The 22873-nt window shown below is 43.6% G+C and overlaps 1 protein-coding gene across 1 annotated transcript in view; it reads left to right on the forward strand.

The window, feature by feature from the left end:
* The window catches only part of MMUT (methylmalonyl-CoA mutase), a 30953-nt gene extending 9931 nt beyond the window's left edge, over positions 1-21022 (forward strand). The window contains exons 6-13 of the mRNA XM_090030872.1: positions 2803-3051; positions 4448-4559; positions 5233-5348; positions 11068-11183; positions 18031-18162; positions 19572-19719; positions 19844-20011; positions 20645-21022. Coding sequence (XP_089886998.1) covers positions 2803-3051; positions 4448-4559; positions 5233-5348; positions 11068-11183; positions 18031-18162; positions 19572-19719; positions 19844-20011; positions 20645-20773 — 1170 coding nt within the window. The 3' untranslated portion in view covers positions 20774-21022. The remainder of the gene's footprint in view (positions 1-2802; positions 3052-4447; positions 4560-5232; positions 5349-11067; positions 11184-18030; positions 18163-19571; positions 19720-19843; positions 20012-20644) is intronic.
* The last annotated feature ends 1851 nt before the right edge of the window (positions 21023-22873 follow it).

A 22873-nucleotide genomic window follows, 5' to 3' on the forward strand; every position in this document is an offset into this window, starting at 1 on the left:
AGCAGAGAGGGAGGGGGAAGCCAGCAGCACTGAGCTGCCACTTAGGCTTTGCCCAGCCTGAGCTGGGGGGGTGGGGCTAGATTGTAGGTGCCTGCCCGCCCCCCAGTCTCCCAGCTGGGTACTGGGGGGAACTGGGCAGGGAGCTCTCATCCACACCCCCTCCAGCTCAGGCTGGCAGCCCTTGCTGTTCCGCTCCTTTCCACCTCTCCTGCTTTGCTGAGCCCGACCTGGAAAGGATGCGGGGGGCATGTATTGGAACCCCCTGCCTCGCGAGCCCGGCCTGGCTGCCCCCCCATACCGTAGCTGGGGAGGGGGTACAAGGCTGGGGGGGCTCCTATCCACTGACCACCCCCCTCCAGCTCAGGCCAGGCAAAGTCCAGCTGGCAGCTAATTCCTGCTGGCTTCCCTGTCCCTCCCTGCTGGCAGCCCGAGATCTGGGGGGATTGGAGAGAGGGGCCACTCCTCACTCTTTAACTTGCTGCTTGTCTGCAGGCAGGTTTGATTTCCCCATGCCCCCCACAACAGGCAAACGTCTGTTGTGGGGGAGGGCTATCTAACTCATATACATGTATAATACAAAGTGCCATGAGTTAGATCTGGGAGCATCTGTCAGCACCCTAGACATCTAACCTCCCCATACAATGCCAGAAAAGAATTTTGTTCCTTAGACCTTGCTGGCAGCTGTGAATCCTAGTGAATACAAAACTGCCTGTAATGGCAAGAAATTTAGGAGAGGGTTATGTCTTAAATCCTGCTCATCACAAGGGCTTACGCACCTAAATCTCGGCTGGGGGTGGTGCATGTGTTACGCTGGGTTTCCCAGCCCAAGACCCTTTCCTGGATTTAGATGCCCAAACTGTCTCTTTCAAAAATGGAGCCAAGAACTTTCTGTTCTTTTATCAAAGGTTAACGAGAATTGGAGGAGGTGTTGGTCCCCTGCTTTTGCACAGTAGCTCAGCGGTTGTGGCTGTGCCCACAGAATAGGAAACCTGGGGCATACCCCTTTGTCAAAGTGGAGGGGGTTCAAACCTATGTTTTTCAGTTCTCTTCTGCCAAGCAAATAGTTTGGTCTGGGTTGGACCTCCCTGCTGCTGAAGTTGTGCCACTTTGGGATGTGGGGGAGGAAGATTCATTGTCAAAGGGACAGTCACTTCACTTCTTTACAGTCATTTCACCTCCAAACAGTCACTTCACTTCTCTACTTCAAAATAAATGAATTACTTTCTTATCTCACAGGAAGGCCATGAGGCTCTGTGAACTACCTTTTAAATGAGGACTTTTTATGTCCACTAATAAAAGGTGCCCTATTAATACTAATAATCTGCAGTTATACTAGTGGTACTTTTTATAAATAAAGCTCCATGTAGACATCAGAGAGAGGTTTGTCACACAGATAATCAGATCTAATGAACACAGGATTGGGGTTACTGAATCCAGTTGCCTGCCTGCTATTGTGGGCACCTATGCTATAAGGCCCCTTCCAAGATGGTCAAGGTCCATCCTAAAAGCAACTGAAAGTTTTGCCTCCACTGTTCGTATTAGAAGGGTGTTTCAAAACTTCACACCTCTGACTACAGACTTTTTCTTATCATGTCTAACCTAAATATAGTCAGTGCCAGCTTATACCAATTTGTTCTTGTGTAAACATTGTCCTTTAAATAGCTCTTTACTCTTCCTGAGGTCCCTCTTACCCCCCAGCCCTACACTGTATTGATAGTCAGTCATCCCTTCTCAACCTCATCTTGCTAGGCTAAACAAGCCTTCTCCTCTAGTCTCTTCGTATGCAATAGGCTCTCCATTCCCTTAATCATCCTAATAGCCCTTCTGTGTGCCTGTACCAGTATATAGTCATATTTCTTGGACATGTGCAACCTGAGCTGTATTCCAAATTGAGGTTTCACCAGGCCATATACAGTACCATTAATACTTTCCTTTATCTAATGAAAATGCTTCAGCTGACTTTTTCTAGGGTTGCATTTGTTTTTTGTGTCCACATGTGTGTGTTTTACATCTCTGACGTGTCAGTGGTCCATACATCCTGGACCGTTGCAACTGGCTTTTCTTCAGTTGTCTCCGGCTTACGAGCTTCCAACTTATGGCAGGGAACAACACCAAAAATATTAAGTGCATGACCTAGTACTTTTCATTGTCAAACCTCACCTATTTCCATTATCTCAGTCCTCAAGGTCATGCACTTAAGTTTGCTTTTTTGCTGTAATTTGTGGGGGGGAGGTTGCTGTATAATATGCTGACACTCTTGTTTATTGATGATACCTGTTAACTTTAGCTAGACAACTTGCTCCTACTTTTTGTGTAGAGGTCTTTAATGAAAATATTAAATAGGGTGATCCCAAGACTTTTTCTTGAGGAATTTTACTTCCACCAGTAAGTTTCCTCTAGCCTGATGTGTCTGTTTTCAGCACTGTTGTTGCAGTTTGTTTAAGAACTTTGGAGTGGGGGTTGCGTGGTTATCTCAACTCACCTAAACTAGGGATAAGAGGGATTTTGTTTTTGTTGGAACATTTAAATATTTGATGCGTATGTACTTTGGTGGTTTGTTTATAGGTTCTTCATTGTAATCTCCATAAGATCATTATGAAAGACCTTTCACCTAGGTCACGTTCATATCATTTGTACCTTTACTTTTTTAAGTTAGTTGGCTTTTGTATAATGTAGCTATGATACAATTTTTGTATTGACAACTGAACTCTATTTGCATTGTACTAGCATGCAGATGGAAGAAACTGTCTAACTTCCATTGCAGGTTCCTCGCACTTCAGAGCTTTTTGCTTTCTTCTTTAGGATCCCTACAACAATATTATCCGTACTACAATTGAGGCAATGGCAGCAGTCTTTGGAGGTACTCAGTCACTGCACACAAACTCATTTGATGAAGCATTGGGTCTGCCCACAATAAAAAGCGCTCGGATTGCTCGGAATACCCAGATCATAATACAAGAGGAGTCTGGCATTCCTAAAGTGGCTGATCCATGGGGAGGTTCATTTATGATGGAATGTCTCACCAATGAAGTCTATGAAGCTGCTTTACAGGTCAGTGTTATATGTGCATCTTGTGGGGCCACTAATTGTTTCAAGGACTGTCTTTTAAGTGTTTACTTGTTATGCTGGTAGATTGGAAGAGGGAACTGAATTTCTCCTAAACAGCATATTTGCATATTTATTTTCACATTTAAACAGCGTATTTGCTTTCACATTTAAGATCCCAACTTTTAACATTCTCAATCCAGCAATATACATGCTTAAAGGAAATGCAGGTGAGACACTTATAATGCATATGCTTACTTGTTGCAGCAGCTATTTAGTTGAGACTGTAATCACCCATAAGGAGTAGGAGTATTTGACACTAGAGTATTGCACATCTACTTCCTGTAAATCTGTGGGCTTGGGTTTAGGATCTGTAAATATGTTACACGAGAGGTTTCAAATTAGTTTCCATCCACCTTCCACCCCAGCTTCTAGGCTGGATTGGAATTTGGTGATCCTCCGGGGCTGGATCCAGGGATGAACATATTAGGGAGTCCCAGGGATTAATGCAGCTATCACTCACACCCTGCTGCTTAAACGCATCTCCAGTGGGGTTTCATAGCATAGATTTCAGCAGTGAGCCCTGTGCCCAAATTCCCAGCCCCTCCTGAAGTCTGACAGTTCAGATGATGGAGATGTATGAGCAGTATGTTTGACACCTGTCTTACACTATCGGTATGTAGTAGGCGGGAGGTTTTAGATGGAGAGTTAAGGCTGTGGGGAGACAAGCAACAGGCCACAGCTGGCAGCACAAAGAGAAGGGCCTGAAAATAACACTTGACCCATAAAAAATACTTCTTATTCTTGAATAGAACTTAGCCAGAGTTTAGATGCAAGTCTGATGACTTTTCTTTGTGAATCTTGCCTATTCACTCTCCCTTCTTGCTTCAGTTGTTAGATGTCACTTATCCTTTTTTAGAGTGCTTTCCTACAATATTTGTACGTGCGAGTAACATTGTGCCTGAGCACTGTCACTGATGTCAGTGGAACTACTTGCACAAACCAAAATTATTTAAATATTATTTAAATATTAAGATTATTGACTTGAACAATTACATTATTATTTAAATATGTAATTATTTGAAAGACTGGGGCTTAGGATCTAATTCAGCAGTTGTTTGTACATGAATAGATTGCTCTGCAGAGCCCTATCAAAACTGGTGTAGCTTTGCAGAGGCATACAGATGTGTCCGCAGGGAGCCAAGAAATAGGATCACACCCTCGAATTGCAAACTCTTCATAGGAAAAGGACTGATAACTCCATACTGAATAAGTTTGTTAGTAATGATACACTGTTTAGCTTCCTTCCATTTACAGAAAAAGCTATGATACAATCATAAAGTTAGTTTCATGAACCTTGTTGCAAACGATCCTCTTAATTTGTTCTTCTTGTCTTCCTTAGTTAATTAACGAGATTGAAGAAATGGGTGGAATGGCCAGAGCTGTAGCTGAGGGAATTCCCAAACTTCGGATTGAGGAATGTGCTGCTCGCAGACAAGCCAGGATTGATTCTGGTAGGTTCATCAAGGGGATGATGCAGACAAGAGAAAATGAATAGAGCTTCAAAGTATGCTGTTTTCAAGTCCATTTAAGCAGTGTTTTAAATACATTTTGATTTTTAGATTTAGGAGTAAAGCAGCAAAGGAAAATGGGAGATTTTGGTTGAATATCAGTGAGAACTTCCTGAAGGAGGTCTGCCACTGCACAAAAGCTTTCTAGGAGAATTAGTAAAAGCAAGATTAGTTTTTAGGGCTTTGCCTAGTCTACACTGTGAAGCAATATCATGTGTTAACTGCTAATGAGTTCATAAATCATCATCGATGAAGTAAAAAAATAAGAGAAATATAGTTTATTCCAGATAGTATAGTAAGTAGCTATGATTCTGACTCTATACGTAAGTAAGAAATGCCATATATTTTACATCACTTTTCAGCATACAAATCAGAGTTCCTATACATAATCGTCTCTCCATGATAAAATATGGCAAAAATAAACGATTCCTTCCTTGAGAGAGAAATTTTAAAAATAAAAATAAATGTAGGATGATAAACAATATGGTATTACATTTAAGTTATCAAACAAGCACTTAGCTGCATAGAATACCATGAGCTTTCAAAAAGTAGCTCTGCAGTTTGTGCATATATTGTTAATATATCATAAATTCTTGGTCTTTGTATTGGAAACCAGGATCTGAAGTAATTGTTGGAGTAAACAAGTACCAGTTAGAAAAAGAGGACTCAGTTGAAGTTCTGGCTATTGATAACACTTCAGTTCGCCAAAAGCAGATTGAGAAGCTTGAGAAGGTAGGTACTGCATTTTTGAAAATCTAAATTCTTGCACTGAGAGACAAAGGAAAGGTCATCAAAAGTTTTGTTCTGTAGATCCAGTCCAATACCATTAGCAAGAAGAGGGGTTCTGCACAGTAACGTTAGTGGCACTGGATTAGACACCCTAGAAATAGAATATTGAAATCCAAACATGGTTGTTGTCATTTTTCTTTGTAAAAATCACAGAAATCGTTCTGCTATGCATATTATAAAGAGAAAAGCATATACTGCATTTATAAAACTGTAAAACCTAAGATTTTCACACCTGAAATTAACATTTTCTCAATTGTAAAAATGATCCACCAATTTGACTTTCAAAAATATTGAAAGCAGTTATGGAAAACAAAGTCAATCTTCTACCTGAGGAAGTTGTTTGAATCATTCTTGTTCCTGTTTCCATGCTACTTCAGTGTTTTGGAAGCTCCAAGAAAGACTTAAAGCTCTTAAAAAGAGTGTGTCAGAATGTGATGCTCTTAACTTTTCTCAATACCAATTCAAGAAGCATAATTTCCTTAAATGTGGGTTATTATTGTTTACTTTTGAGATTTAGGATAACAAGGAAATTAAATTGAGCTGAAAATAAACTATGACTACTTAGAAGAATGGAATGGTATTATGAGTTCTTTTTCCTTTCCCTCTGAAGGCTTGATTTTTAATTTCCCTTAAGTTTCAGAAAAATAAGTTTTGTCTCATCACAGTTCATACTGGCTATTTGTCAAGATAACATGAAAAAGATCACAATTTAGCACAATTCGTATTCTCTGCAGAGAAGATTCAACTCTGGGGTGGTGTTGTTGGCCACTTCGGAAGTGCACGCATACTGTAGTTGTTAGAAAGTCTTATAAATAAATTGTCTGTTCTATGTATGCTTAGATATACTGTTAAGGGAGGATTAGAAACAAAATTTTAGCTATGTTAAAAAAAAAAGAAAAGTAGGTACCTCCTTCAAAAACTTACTGAGATATACCACCTAACACTGCAGCTCTAGTACTGATTGAGCCATAAAAGTGCTAGCTGAATACAAAAAATAACAAAGATTTAAGGAACGAAGCCAAAGATGAAGGAAGGAGCAGCACAACTATATTTTTGGGTAATAATTGCATCTGTCATTTGGTACATTCGTTTTTCTTGTTGGTACATCACGAGGCTTGTGTTGCTTTGTTTAAAAAAAAAAAAAAGCATTCCCTTGAATCTGGTAAATCTTAAAATGTCCCTGATTTGCTGAGGAACTGAGCAGGCACATTCTGGCTGATGCTTAGGTATCTGTGCATCTAGGACAAGGTGGATCAATTTCTGTCAAACAATTAAATTAAAAGAATGGACCTCTTATAGCTTTAAAGAGTATAAGTGAGAGTATAAGAGACAGAAAGAAGTACTTTAAAACTGTAACCTGTAATAAGGTTTCTGCTGAAGGCTAATGTGCCTAAAATGCTGTATTCAGAAGATTATTTTATTCCCATGTAATTTCTAATTTTTAATGAAACAGTGAATTTTCAGTTTCTTCAGTATTTGGCCACAATAGTTCATATGAGCTGTAATTATTTAAAGTCTCTGCATTGTAGAATTATTTTAAAAAATAACTGTGCTCTGCTAACTTAGATTTAGTGTAAAAAAATTAGCCAGTGTCAGTTTACTTATTTTAACATTGCAGTTGTACATATCAAGTTTATATATTTGTCCTTGCATCATAATACATAGTTTTGCTTCTTGTAATACATAATAGCCTTTCTGGACATTCATTAAGCATAGAATTAATGTTCCTATTTAAGTCTGTTCAGTGTATCTTGTGCATTTATTGAAACAACCTTTTTTTGGCATTTTAGTAGATTCTGGTTCCTACATTGTTAGGGCTACATAGTTTTTAGCCCTAACACTAGGGTGGCCACTGATGCTGACCCAAGCTATAGGTCATCCTCTGGGTCATCCCCCTTGGCCAGTTGGCAGTGGCCAATGGATCCATTGGCCAATCAGCAGCAAGTGGCAGGGTCACCACAAAAAGACTGGTATTTGTCCATGAACCCCACTCTGATGAACACATGGCACCCTGTGAAACAAGGGAGAGCAAATGCTAGGATCATCAGCAAGTCCATAAGCCTTTGCAGTTCTGCCAGCAGGGAGCTCACCTGGCTCCCCCTGCATCATGGTTTCGGGTACCCCATGGCTCCGCCGTTCTCTCCAAACCATCCAGCCATGAAAAAACATGGCATAGCAGGTGTGAGGCATGAGCACCCCCTCCTCGCGCTGGGATCCGGTCTCATTCCATTCCAGTTCCACGCTTGAGAGCCAGGAGTGCACACTATGCAGGGACCTTATCCTCCCTTCCCCCCATCAGCATTTAGCACAGATACTGGGCACCCAGGACTCTACCTTAGCCACATTCTGGTCAGGGCTGGGCTGAGCAGAGTTGGTGGGTGTTGGATGCCTGTGGCAGCGCAGCCAGCTGCCCAGTGGTGACCTTCCCTTCCTTATCCAGGGGACAGACAGGTTTGCCTATCCCAAAGGAGAAATAATGGCTTGGTGAGCTGACTCTGGAGCCCAGAGGCCCCTCTGCTCCCCCTCCCCGCACAGCAGGACATCCCACGGGCTCACTGGGCTGCTCTGTGGATGTGAAGACAGTGACAAGAGCCTCCTGCCAGTACAGCAGATACAGATCTGTATCCAGCAGATAGAGTTCCATCTTCCTGCTCAAAGCCATTACCTTATGCTGAGGCAGTGCACTCGAGCATGCAACAGAGTCTTAGCTCTTGTTGTGCCTGCACATGCACTGCAGCCACGGCTCCTCATGCAGGTAGAGAGCAACCAGCCCCTGGGATCCTCCACCTCCCTTCCTCCCTGACTGGCTCGGAGCCCTGCTCCTCCTGGCTGTGCACTGCCATACGTCTAGGCACAGCCAATAGAATTGTGAAGACAAATGATGGACATGCATTTCCACCAATGAACTGAAAAACAGGATTTTTTGCAGTTTGTTTCTCATTCAGGAACGGACAGGGAGTTAAAAACAGGACGGTTTAGTATGAAACAGAACCAGTGGCCACCTTAACACATATTTTAGTTTTCTGTCATATTTTTTGGAGATAATGTAAGTGAGCGTAGCACATGCTTTCTTATCTTGAAAATTGGACTAATGTAGACTTAAGGTCCAGGCAGACAAGGTTCTTTGGGTAGGTGTGATATCTTTTATTAGACCAGCTAAATAGTTGGAAACATTGCTCTTTGCAAGCTTCCAGGCACAAACACCCTTCTTCGGGCATAGGGAGAGTCTGCTGGTGTTTTGTATACTCTCCTGGGTGGAATAGAAGCCAAAATGTGAAATGTAGATCTTTAAAAATGCAAATGTGTGGCAGTGAGGATCAGAGGGAATGGGAGACAATATGTGTGAGATAGATAGGTGGGGGAGAAAGGGGAGAATGTAGAATTGATGATAGAATGTAGCTGGCATACAGGTTGCTTGGGTTATCAGATGTTAGGCAGGTATAATGTGCCATAAATCCAATGTCTATATTTAGTCTGATTTTTTGTATCCAGTACATGTTTTAAGTGAAAGTCATAGGCTCATCTACGAAAGTTATTTTGTAAATTCCCTTTGAGGTTTAGAACTGAGCGATTGGAGAGAGAGTAGTTGTCCTGTGAGAAGTGTGCACCCACAGGTAACTGGATATTCTTTGATTGATTTTTGGTGTGCAAGGATTTTCCATATTGGTTCCAGGGAAGAATGGTATGTCATACTAACAGTGTGCAATTTGTGGGAATTGTAAAACCTGCAAACACATCTCCACCACTACCACAATAGCTACATCCCACAACACAACCATCACCATTCCTGGATCTCACACCTGCACGTCCAGAAATGTAATATGTCTCATCCAATGAACCTCAAGAGGTATTTAAAAAACACCTTTCATAGATAAGCCTATGAACTTCACTTCATAAATCTACTGGGTACAAAAAATCATGGACTCAATATAGATATTGGATTTATGGCACATTGTAACCTGCCTGCCATCTGAGAACCCCAGGTACCCTGTCTGCATTTTTACCAGCTACATTCTCCTGTCACCTTTCCTCCCCCACCTGTCTTGCACCTGCTGTTTTCCACCCCTCCTATCCTCACTGTCATATATTTGCATTTTCCCAGACCTGTAATTTGCATTTTGGCTTCTATTCCTACACAGGAGAGCATACACATTCACCAGCAGACTCTCTGTATGCCCGAAGAAGGTTGTTCATGCCCAAAAGCTTACAAAGAGCAATTTTCCCAACTATTTAGTTGGTGTAATAAAAGATATCACATCTACCCAAAGAACCTTCTCTGCCTTTGTCCTTAAACTAACATGGCTACAACCAACAACCCTGACGTAAGAACCAGTGTTTTATGAAAGCTGGGTCCAGAAACGCATGATATTGTTGTCATATATTGTGTGTGATGCTCTTGTAACATACTTTAATAACTTGGTAGATATTAGAAATTTTAAAAGTATATTGTTGATAGGGCTGTGCGAAAAGGCACCATTCCGTTTTGACTTGCATTTCAGCATTTTGATGGAACAGCATTTCATTTCAAATTTTGTTTTGATTTGAAACCTCTGTTTCGTTTCATTTCATCGAAACAGTGTTGACACTGTTTCGAATTTCACCCATAAGCTGTAATGGGTAAGCACGAAACAGCCTCTCTCATCAGCAGGCAGATCAGGGGCCCGCAACCCCAGGAGGGCTATGGGGGCTGTGCCAGTCCTCCCGGGGTTGCAGGTCCCCGATCTGAGTGCCAGATGAGGGTTGGAAGCTGGGTGCTGCTGCCTGGGACTGGTGCCAGCATGCTGCCAATCCCAGGCAACACCACCCAGCTTCTCTCATCTGGTAGGCAGCTTGGGAGCCCCAACCCCAGGAGGGCTGCAGTGGCTGTGCGATCGGGCCTAGTTTCCTTCCCCAGCCCGATTAAGCTGGGGAAGCGAACTGAGCCTGATCACTCAGTTCCCTTCCCCAGCACTACGATCCATCAGGTTGGGGAAGGGAACTTGGCCCAGCAGAGCTGAGTTCCCCTCCTCAGCCCATTCCTAGTGCTGAGGAGAGGAACTCAGCTCAGCTGGGCTGAGTTTCCTTCCCCATTTGGATTGTAGTGCTGGGGAGGAGAACTCAGCCGGGCTGCTTCGAAACTCAAAACATTTTGAAATGTTTCGACTGTCCTCGTTTTGTTTCCAGGCTGTTTCAAAGCCCTTCATTTCATTTTGATTTCATTGTTTCAAGCTTGAAATGAGTTGAAACAGCATCAAAATGAAACAGCCAGCAAAATTTCACAGAGCCCTAATTAATGATGCTTAATACTGTGGTGAGAGAGAAAGAGAGTTTATATTGTTTTCTTCACTTGCTTTCCTGCATTGTTATAGTAATTATCTGCAGCAACTAGAGTTAGAAATTATTGCTTTATGCCACTTTGTGAATCCCAGCTTTCAAACAAAACCATTTGAAGCCTCACTTCTTCTGTTTAGCAGTGTAAATTAAACTGATTGGGGAAAGCTGTCACAAAAATACCAGGTTGGTTTACTTGTGTGAATACTTTCAGAACCAGGGTCTTATGCCAGCTCCTTCAAAATATACTGATAATGATACAGGCAAGAGAACCTTAGCAGGAATGCGTTGGAACTGTGGAATACTATTTATTTGTATGCTTTAACCAAAGATTTTCTTTTCTGCATTTAAGGTGAAAGCTTGCAGAGATAAAGCAGTTGCTGAACAATGTCTTAGAGCTTTAACAGATGGTGCTAAAACAGGTCAAGGCAACCTCTTGGAGCTTGCAGTAGCAGCAGCACGTGCAAGGTATGGAAAAGAAAAAGCTTCCTTTCTTCTTTCAGAGTTCCAATAGTTCTGGGCAATGTTGGCTATCAAACTGAATATGTATACGCTGAGATTTTTGAAGAGGAACCAGGATAATCTTTGTTAAATATACTATATAATATCCTTGATAAAATGATATGCAGGATAGTTCTTCAGTCCTCCAAAATGTTTCGGAGGTGTAGGTAAACTTTGCCAAACCACAGTCAAACTTGTTTTTCTTTTCTTTTTCTTTTTCTTTGTTTTAATCAGGCATCAATACTTCTTAGAATTTTTAAAGCTATGTTTAATTTCTTTTTAAAGCACATTGCTAGGAACAAACCTAATCTAAAACAGTTCTGTTCCCACACTTTCTATTTACAGGTCACTTAAACAGTTTAGAACACACAGGTTATTTCTGAGGTACTGCCCTGCAGTGTCATAGGTGAGAGAGCTTGCAAAAAATACCTGAGATGGAAAAAAGAGATAGAAAAATCTTTATTGCACTTTGCTATTTAACCTTTGCACCACCAACTGGCATGAAGCATTTTTATCTGATGTAAAAACTCGTCTCTGTTTTAAAGACAATAAGTGCTTCTAAACAGGATGTACAGCACCTTCTGTAGCTTTGGGACGTTAATCCCATTCATCTAACAGTGATTTTGTTGCCTTTTCTGACAGTGTTTTGGGCTTTGGAATGCCACTTCTCACTGCATTATACCAGGGGTGTCCAACCTTTTTGAATGTGGGGCCGGATCATGAACTTTTTATCACCCAGTGAGTGGGCTGGCAAGAGTGGGCACTTGCACGGCCTGTCCAGTCCAGCCATGGTCTGGGGATGCAGGGGTCAAGGGGCACTGCCTGACTGTGCCATGTCCTCCCTGCCATCTGGGCTGCCTTGAGGATGCTCCCACACCCGCAGACCTGGGCTAAACAGCCAGGAGGACATGCAGGGACCCTACAGGGGAGTGCGGGATGTGCAGGGACACTCCCCTGCTCCCTCTCTCCCAGGGCAGCCCGAACCTGACTGGCAGGGCTCCCACCTTCCCCGAGGCCCGCGACTCACCACCCCCAGCATGATGTCTGCAGGTGTGGGGGGATGCGGGGAGGCAGGAGTGGTGCCATCTTCCTGCCCTGACAGCCACAGCAGCAGAGGCAGCAGCATCTCCCTCAGGCCCAGCTACAGCATCCCTCTGAGCCAGCATCTGCACCCTCTGCACCTGCCCGCCCTCTCTCACCGTGACTTGCTCCAGTCTGTGCAGCCTGCGGGGACAGGCGCAGGGCGGGGGCGGTATGCAAATGAGGAAGGGAGGGCGGGGCTAGGAAGGGACACTCTCAGTGTAAATGAGCTAGAAATAAGGCACCCCAAATCATCCTTATCCAAGTCCTGGAGAGAGGCCATGCCACCCTGTCTTTATTCTGATTTGATTCTTTTCCATTTAATTCATCCTCAGCAAACACATGTGCAACAAATCTTTCTCCAGAATATGATTTGTCATGGCTCTTTCCAAAGCATGTCAGCACCACTCTTGAGTTGCAGAGATCATTAGAGTGAAATGTTGGACTTAACAAGTTAACCTTTTTACTACAGTATTTCTGCAGTTAGCTCCTAGTATCTATCTCTGTTATGAGATCACTATCACTATTGTGGCAGTGCACAGGAGCACTCACAAAACTAGTACCTCCCTGCCTCAGGCACAGGACAGATCAGAAACCCACCAGTCCTTTTCCTGCCTCCACTCCAAACAGCTTACAATTTACATATAAGGTGAGATAACAGATGGATAAAGACGGAGCAGCAAATGAAAAGAGCGATACAGGATTGGCCAATATAAGGTAGTAGTTAAAGCTTGCCAGTAGTCAAGTTGTTCACTGACTTCCTGCAGAGCTTTAGGAGAAATCTGAAGGAGGATAGTGGAGTAGCTTTGTGAGTCATATCAGGAATATGCTCCCTATGTGTGAGAGGCAACAGGGGGAAGACACAGAGGTGCTTTAGAAATTTAACGCATAGGTGATCTCCCAGCTTTATCCCCCTTACATACCAAAACATGGCACATGGGGACATCTAGTGGCTGAACGAAGTACCACGAATAAACATTACTAGAGAGCTTTACTTTAGCTCAGGGGTGTCGAATTCACCTGGTCCCACACTTCCAGGGGGGAGGGGGGAGTGATGATGATGAAGGAACCAGTTGCAATTCATAGCTGTAAAGGGCAAATTGAAGGCATGAGGCCAACTCCAAAGTCTTTCAAAAAATGGCAGACTACTTCTAATAGAATCACACCCTGCTCAGAGTTACCAATGAGGATCTGTAGTCTCCGAGTCTTTAATAAAGTTTGCTGGAACACTGAGAAGGAGAGCACCCAGCAGCAGGGAAAGCAGCAGTCCTGGGCAGGAGGGCAGGAGAGATGCCATGCCATAATGTCACTAGGAACAGATAATTTCTAATGTTTAAAATCCCATCAAAAAGAAAGCTTCCCTATGAATATGTCACCAGAATGCAAATACAATTTATGAAGTCAAAGAAGCTAAAAAACTGAGATGAAAATGATTTCTTCCATTGCCCTCCATTGGGCATAACATTTTTATATTTTATCAGTGTGCAGTTACATAGCTGTAAGCCAGGGGTGGACAAAATATGGCGTGTGGGCTGGATCCGTCCTATGAAGGGATATTGTCAGGCTCGTAGCAGGTCCCTTGGTCCCGCCTAGCACAGGGGGCAGCCTTGACCTTGGTGTATGCATCCAGTCCTATTGCCCCAGGGCTTGCAGCTGGACTCCATTTCCTAGCAGCCCCAGCGGCAGCAGCTCCTTCCAGCTGCTGCAGTCACTGGACCTGGTCCCACTGCCTGGGCACCCTGGCCCGTCCATTCTGCACCGACCACCAGGGCTGGGACCCATATAGGCAAGGTGCTTGGCCAGGTGACTGCAATGGGGCCACAGGCAGGCAGGCATAGAGCAGCATCCCGGAGCAAGATGGGTGGGTGGGGCTGAGGAGAGCCTGGGATCTTTGGGCAGTGACAGCATAGGGCCAGGCCCACCCATCCCATTCCCAAATGCTGTTCCCTGCTCACCCACGGCTCCATCCCACATAGGGAGTTTTGGTGAGCAGTTGCACCATAGAAGGATGGGTGCTGACCCATCCTGTATAAGCTCAGCAAAAGTCTCTACATGGCCCATGGGTCCAAATAATTGTCCACTCCTGCTGTAAACAAGCATGCTGCTGTTTCTGTTTGACCATTATGAGCACAGGGTGTGGGAATCCCATGGAAATGAAGGGGATGATTTAAATAGCAATGACAGCCACTGAAAAACTTTATATCTGGGTTTTCAGCTTTTGGATGTGCTTTAAATGTATGCTTTAAATGAGCATATTGATCACTGACCATATCACTCGCATTCAGATTACATTTGGCCAGTTATGGGATGATTTGGGTTTTACGCAAATTTAAAACCTATAGGAGAACAAGAAAATAAAAAGTATTAATATGAGATTAGATTTCTCAAAGCTAAATGGATTTTGGTTGCAAAGTGATAAGGAAATGGAGTTTGTTAATCCTAGGAGTAGGTCAATAGAAGGACTAATGTTCTGGCCTCCTGAGGCAAAGAAGAACTGTCCATTCCAAGGGTGAGTTGAGTAGTGTGGGAAAAAGATAGCAAGGATAGCTGGGGATTTGCAGAAAGTAAAGAGATTTACATGAGACTTATTAGAGGATTCCAGTTAATACACCAGAAAGTCATCTTCAGGATATACTGGATGCCTGACAGCTTGCATAGGTCTGCAGTTAGAGATAGTAATAACTCTTGGACATGTACTAATAGAAGTTAAACTGAACATAATTTCTTTGGCTGGTTAACACAAGAGCATAACTGCCTTATACTGGGTCAGACCCTAGGGTCATCTTGCCCAGTATCCTGTGTCGCACAGTGGCAGAGAGTAGATGCTGAAAGGGAGAGTGAATTGGGTATGACCAGGGTTTTTTCCACTGCTTCTCTCACTTGCAGCCTTCAGCATTCAAAGTCTAGGAAGTTCTGATTTGAAGGTTGTATCCCTGATTCCCATGGTAAAAGCATAAGAGCAAGAAGATGTAACATGCCCAAATGTGACTTCAAACAGTGATATCCTAAGTCCTCAAAGAAGCTTGTATTAGAGGATTTGAGATTTAGGCTTCAAAACCAATTTTGGCTTCAAGCATTCCTTGTAGCTACATGTAATATAGTAGAACAAATGTATTTTCCAAATGATTTAATAAGATTAAGTGTGTCAAATGTTATGCATGCACTGGTGAATTGGCCAATGTAGGTACAGTTGAAAGAAAAATATACTTGGATGGGGCACGGTTGTTATTTTTGCTTCTCTGTAATTAATGTCTCTTGAATATAAGTTTTGTGTCAGTTGCTTTGCAGCAACTTAGATGCATTTCTTTGTGAAAGTGGTATTTGCTTGCAAATTACCCAAGTTTTGCATATCTTTATTTTATGGATACTAATAAAAGCTCCTAAGCTAGGCACTGTGTTGTCAGTAATCACTTAGAGCCAATTGGTCTGACAGAGGCCTACTGCATTTAGTAGCCAATCAACTGAGAATTCAGGATTACATAGCAAAACCTGTGCTTGCAGTGAAGTGTAAAATAAACTAATATACTTGTCACTTGAAATTTTGCTTTTTGAATAATATGGTTGCTAGTTGGTTCAGTAGCCCTCCAAGCATCATTACCTAGAACCATTTTTTGATCCATTTCTTAACCAGAGCAAGGAGCACCAATGAGGCAGAGCTAATAAATTAACTGTTTAACATTTTTCCAAGGAGTAGCTTTTCTTGTTTTCAATGGCCTATTTATTTCCTTCAAGTTTAGGTTGCTGGTTTGTTCCATTGTACTTTGCCGAGTATTGTCCAGATTCTATACTTTAGATTTAGAGAGAGAGAGAAGCCTTTTTTCACAGAATGGTGGAATCCACTAATATTAGTTGTAAGCCCATCTGGGAATGACTGTCATATGTTACATTCATACAGTACAGTAACCACAATGAGACCCAGCCACACTTGTAGCTTTCAGATGGGGCTTCAACCTAAATATTTCTTATTAGCAGGGATCCTGGTTTTTGCTGATTTAAAAAAAAATCCCCAATTTTTGGATTAAAAAAGTAACCCAAAATCCACATTTTTTGTGATTTAAAATGAGACGCCATTGGCATATAGATACATATATAGTAGTGTTTCATTTTAATCATGGAAAAATGTGGATTTTGGATTACTTTTTTAAATCTGAAAATTGGGGATTTTTTTTTAAATCGGAGAAAACCAGGATCCTCGCGTATTAGTAACAAGTACATGGATGAACAGACACTAGCTCTCCCTAAGTTGTCCTATTATGAAGCAAAACATTCTGGAGTGAGAAACTGGGAGATAAGAAAAAACAGCAGGAAAAGTAGAATGGAAGAAAATGAAAAATGGCTAATAGAATAAAATAAAGTATCCAACAGAGTTGTATCTCTGAGCAGATCTGTCAGGCAAAGCAGTGGGCTGCTGTCACAGACTGGATGGAAGCCCTAGTGCTGGACACGGACCAGGTTTTTGTGTTTCAGCCTCACGTGGAGCCTGTACGCTCTTTTGCTTCCTTTCATTGGAGTAGGCTAGAGCTCCATATCTTTCTTTGCCTCCTCTGACATGCTTCCTTTGTGTTACCCCTTTATGGATACTGGACTGTGGAGCTGAATCCCAAAAACAGTGCCGATTTTCCCCCACTACCCACAAGCATGCCTTTTCCAGACCTCCCAACTGGTTGGCACCTTAGGTTTATAGTCCACCTGTTCCAGGACTTGTGATATAGTGGAAGAGCATCGACTTTGTAATGGGTCCAAAACCCACCACACTTTATGAGAGAGAGCACAAGAAATGTATAGCTGCAGATAAAGCAGTGAAATAACTGGATACATTTCTCTGCTTCACCACTGTTGGGTGTTTTTTTGGCCTGTATCAGAGCGCATGCTTCTTCCTCTGCATTATGAGGTCTCTTGTCACTCAGGTAGCCAGTACTTTACTTCTAGTCTTTTCTCCTATTGCCCGGGAATTCGAACTTAAACAATTGTTTTGAAGGGCAGTAGCCATCTCTTTCTGCAAGAGTGCTTTATGTAAATGGTCAGTCATCAAATTGAATACTGTTCCAGGTGCAAAGGGAAGAGCAGGGAACCCAAAAGAGTCACACAATCAAAATAGAATTTGAATCCTATTCTATATAGATGCTTTATGGAGGTGTTAAAGTGAACTTAACACCATGGGCATTTGTACACATGCTTGCGCTGCAGCGTTGGGCACCTTTAAAAGTGCCCAGTGCAGTGGCACATATATTTATATAAATGGCGAAATGCACGTCAATGCTGAGAAAATGGCAGTGGCACACTTTTAAACTAAAACACATCAGAGGTGTTTTAGTTCAAAAGTGCACCAACGCCATTTTCTGTGTGTTGATGCACATTTTGCCATTTATACAAATGTGTGTGATTCAGAGCTGGGCACGTCAGCTTGGATGCAGAGCTGACTTGATAGATCTCCGGCACATCGGAGCAGAAAAAGGTGTGTGTATAAATGCCCATGTTCTCTGAGCACTCTCCAGTAGTGCTTTACAGAGAAAGCACTGCCTTATTTCTGGTGAATGTTTATGTATCATCTTCCCCTCACATTGAGAAAAGTATGCAGTGGAATGTATTGTTATGGTGCAAATTTTCTTTGTTTTTCTATGTTTGTATTATTGCTTATATGTGTATTCCTGTGCATAAATAAGAGTAGCAGTTTGGATTGTTGCCAATGACTTCTGTATCTTACTTTCATTGCATTATCCTCACCCTATTGCAGATGCACTGTTGGAGAAATAACAAATGCAATGAAGGAGGTGTTTGGGGAGCATAAAGCCAATGACAGAATGGTGAGCGGAGCCTACCGCCAGGAATTTGGGGAGAGTGATGAAATTCTTCATGCCATTAATAGGTAAGAGTTTAACGTTAGACCAGGAGTTGGCGACTCTCAGCACATGGCATGTGAGGCCATTTTGCGCAGCATGCTACAGCCAGCCTGAGCTCTGAGCAGCTGCTACAGACTGCAGAGCCCAGGCTGCTCACAAGAGGCAGCCAGGAGGCTGCAAAAAGGTGCACCCAGCTCCAAAGCCCTGGCCAGGCTCCGTGGTGGTGGCAGTTGTACATGTGCTTTTGGGCTTACAGCCAGGAAAGGAGCCTGGGGCTGGGACAGCACAACCACAGCCCCTTCCCTACTGTCCACAGGCATGTGTGCAGCTGCCACAGCCACATAGCAAGTGCCAGGGCTCCAGACCTTGGTGAAGCTGTTTGCAGCCTCCTGGCTTCCTGCTGCAGCTAGCCAAGGCTCTGGGCAGCTGCTGTAAGTGGCAGACAGGCTGCCAACAGCTGCATCAGGGTCCAGAGCTCTGGCACCAGCTCCATGGCAATGGTGAGTGCACGTGCAATCATGGTACTTGGCAGGGGAGGGCCTGGAGCAACACAACCCCACCCTCTCCCCCATCATCCACCCAGAGGCGCGCATGCAGCCACCCCCAGCAACAAGGATTGGGCCCCTTGCGGCTCCCCTGCTGTCTGCCTCTGACACGCCAAGTCGAGGCTTTGGTCAAAGTTGGGGTGTTTTGGGCACTCCAGGCAAAAAACATTGCCAACCAGTGTGTCATACAATCAGTACATATTGTGAGCCCTCCATAATGGGTGACTCTTAAGAATGTTTGCAGACTTACAGACTAAACAAAAAGGGTTTTTGTAGGTTGTGCAACTTTCTTTATTCTCAGTGTTCATAATATTATAGGGATATACTGCATTTTCTCACAGGCTGCACACCCCAGCATATAAAGTGCACCTTGTTTTTGAAAGGCAGAATGAAGAACAAAAGATTTTTCCAGTGTTAAGGCTGCAAAGAGCAGGGATAGATGCTAATCTTCTGCTGACTTACCTTCACTTTCCTGCTAAATGAAAGCTGAATCCCTAGCTCAGGGGTGGGCAAAATACAGCCGACAGGCTGGATCCAGCCTATCAGCTAACTAGGACCAAGCCCCATCTGCTTTTTCCCCCAGGGCAATGTGCGCTGCGTTCCCACCCTCCTCCACCCCAGCCCTGGCCCTGGCCCTAACTAACTCATACAGCTTCCAGGTGGAGCTGCTGCTGCCACTGCTGCAGCCACCAGGGAACCCACCATTGATCATGCAAAGTAAAATATTGAAATGGCATACATGCTGCACATACCAACCAACTTTGATCTTTTAATGTAATTTGAAATCGTTCTATAATAGCAGCAAGTACCCTGTTGTCTTGTAAGTATGCTTTTAATTAACAGTGGTGAAATAGAAGAGTTAAATGTCCTTTCCTTTTTTTTTTAATCAGAGTTGACAAGTTTATGAATCGTGAAGGACGCAGACCTCGTATCCTTGTTGCTAAAATGGGTCAGGATGGCCATGATAGAGGAGCCAAAGTTATTGCTACAGGATTTGCAGACATTGGCTTTGATGTAGACATAGGTCCACTCTTCCAGGTATTATTTAGGTGACAGCGTCCTTTAAATGTATTTTGAATGCAACCATTTTCCTTTTAAATACTTGTTCCTTACTCACTATAGTGCTGATTTCAGTTTGCCACTTCATCTTGTTTCTCTTTAGACACCCCGGGAAGTGGCCCAGCAGGCTGTAGATGCTGATGTGCACTGCGTAGGTGTGAGCACATTAGCAGCGGGTCATAAAACTCTTGTTCCTGAACTCCTCAAAGAGCTAAAGACTCTTGACCGTCCAGACATTCTGGTCATTTGTGGAGGCGTCATCCCCCCTCAGGTACTGCTTTGACATCTATTTTTGGTAGCTATTTTTTATGCAATCTTAATGTAATACAGTGTTACAGTGCTGCTGGCTTTTCTGCACAATTGCCAGGGTCCATTTCAATTTGTGTTGCAAGCCTGGGTTTTTTACCTGTTGTTACCTATTATTTCCCTTCCCCAACCTCTTTGTACTCTTAGATCTTGAGCGATCTGTCATTCTTGATTATTGGACACTGATATGGCTATGTTATAATACTTTGGCATGACTGTGCTTTGGAAGCCTTGAATCTAAAACTGAACTGCTTCCACTTAAATACAGCCAAGTTTGTATGAAATGTAGCTACTGTTTTTAACACTACTCAGAAATGCACGTTAGGGAGGGAAATGAAGGAATAAATAGCCACATCCCTAGTTCATTTGAAATGTTGGGAGATTCTAGCATTAAACTGACGTAACCTTTTTATGTACATATTTTTTAGACTGTATTCTGTTTGGCTTCTCTTTGCCATGCCTAGGGAATGCTGCTTGTTTCTGGGGGTAGATGCAACTCCTCCTCCAGTCTTACTGTTCTGCAGATACACCCTAGATACTGTAAGGGTGTGCTTTACGTTTCACTGTTCACTATTTATTTACATTTTTCTCTAAACAGGATTATGATTTCCTCTATGAATCTGGCGTGTCCAGCGTGTTTGGTCCTGGGACTCGAATTCCAAAGGCAGCGGTCCAGGTGCTTGATGATATTGAGAAGTGCCTGAATAAGAGACAGCAATCTATGTAACAGTGAAATTTCCCACGGTGCTGTCAGCCTTATAACGACTATTTATAGAATGTGATCATCAGCTAAGAGAAGCCAGCTACATAAATTTGGTTGTAATATCCAGTGTCGCATGCTTTCTAAGAAAGTTGTAAATTCTTGGGTATTTATGCAAGGATGATTTCTATACATAGGCGCATGAAAATATATGTCTAAATGGAGTTCAGTAAAAGTCCTTCAAGAATTTTGAAAAAAATAAATTCCATTCTAACATTTTTGGCTAGTAGTGGTTGATTGTTTCAGCGGTCTGGTTTCCAAGTGGAGAGTACCTTCTTTCAAATTTGAAGACTTTTGTATTTGACGGACACTTCAGGCAAAACCACCAGCACTCAGCACAAAGGTCTAGAATAGCAAAATGACTGGTAGTTACTGCTTACCCAGTAAAATCTAAAGAACAAAGCTCTATTTAATTTGACTTGGTTTGGAAAGACACAGAAATAGAGACGGTGACATGTAGCCCCCGTTGGACATTGTCATAAATGATAAGTGCTGCACTGCCTCCTTGCCCCTCCAGGACCACAGGAAGACCTAAATGCAACACAGGAAGTGCAATATTGCTGCATCGGGGGGACTAGACTGTTGGAGAAGGGGCTGCACAGCTCTGTGCCAGTCTGCATCTCTCTCTATGCAAGAGAGCTTTTCTGCCTCCTCTCCAATCACATATGATGCCATCCTCAGGGTCTAGGTTGTAGCCGTGTTGGTCTAAGGACATAGGCAGACAAGGTTATTCGGGTAAATCTAATATCTTTTATTAGAGCAACTCAAATAGTTGGAAAAATTCTTTGCAAGCTTTCGGGTATAAATACCCTTCGTCAGGCTGAGGAAGCATCTGCAGTTGGTCTGTGCTCTTCCTAAATGTAATAAAAATCCTCAGTGGCTCACATTTTCTCCCTTCTTTGCCTTTTTTCATTGTGGCTTCTGCCATCCTGGTCTGAACGCTCACGTAGGTTCTTGGCCAGAGTGCAGGACCTCCATCTAACCCAGGAGGTGCACAGCCCCACCAGGGGAGACGCCTTGTTGGACCTAGTGCTGGCCACGGGTGATGACCTGGTGAGGGGGCTGCGGGTGCTCGACCACCTGGGCGACAGCGATCATCACCTGCTGGAATTCACCATCCAGCGCAAGGTGGCAAAGGCATGCAGTAAGGCAGCGGCCCTAGATTTTAGGAGGGCAAACTTCAATGAGCTAAGGAAGATAGTTGGAGAAGCGCTGAGGTCCCGGGGGGGAGGGGAGCCAGGTGTCCAAGGGCAGTGGTCGCTCCTTAAGGAGACGATCCTCCAAGCTCAAAGGAAGGTAATCCCAACAAGGATCAACGGGAGCAGGAGAGCACACAAGTCTCCGTGGCTCACCAAAAGAATCCGGGAATGTCTCCTTGCTAAAAAGGAGGCTTACACCCAATGGAAAGAAGGGGTCATCACCAGGGAGGACTATTCTGTAGTTGCTCGGGGATGTAGGGGGGCAGTTAGGAAGGCCGAGGCAAAGATGGAACTGGGGCTAGCTTCCCAGATTAAGGACAATAAGAAGTCTTTTTTTAAATACGTAGGAGGTAAAAAGAAGGTCCTGGGTAATGTGGGGCCCTTGCAGGACGCCATGGGAAACTTGGTCATCACACCAGACGGCAAAGCTAACATGTTTAACAATTTCTTTGCCTCCGTTTTCCTCAGTAGGGACCAGAACAGCCACTTCCCTGCTGGGCCCCCCTCGGGCCCCGGGGGAGGCACACCTGGGCCACGGGTTAGCGAGGATTTAGTTAGGGAGTTTCTGGAGGGGTTGGACATATTCAAGTCAGCCGGTCCGGATGTTCTCCACCCTAGAGTTCTAAAGGAACTGGCCGAGGTGATTGCAAGTCCCCCGGCACGGCTTTACGAGAACTCGTGGTGCTCTGGTGAGGTACCGGAGGACAGGAAGAGGGCCAACATGGTCCCCATCTTCAAAAAAGGCAGGAAGGAGGACCCGGGAAACTATAGGCCGGTTAGTCTCACCTCGATCCTAGGCAAGCTGTTCGAGAAAATTATGCTGGCACACATCCAGGAGGGGCCAGCAGGGGACTGCATGCTTAGGGGC

Source organism: Crocodylus siamensis, chromosome 1 (genome assembly GCF_052110815.1).
Source record: "Crocodylus siamensis isolate JL-2025a chromosome 1, ASM5211081v1, whole genome shotgun sequence".
Classification (NCBI taxonomy): Eukaryota; Metazoa; Chordata; order Crocodylia; family Crocodylidae; genus Crocodylus; species Crocodylus siamensis.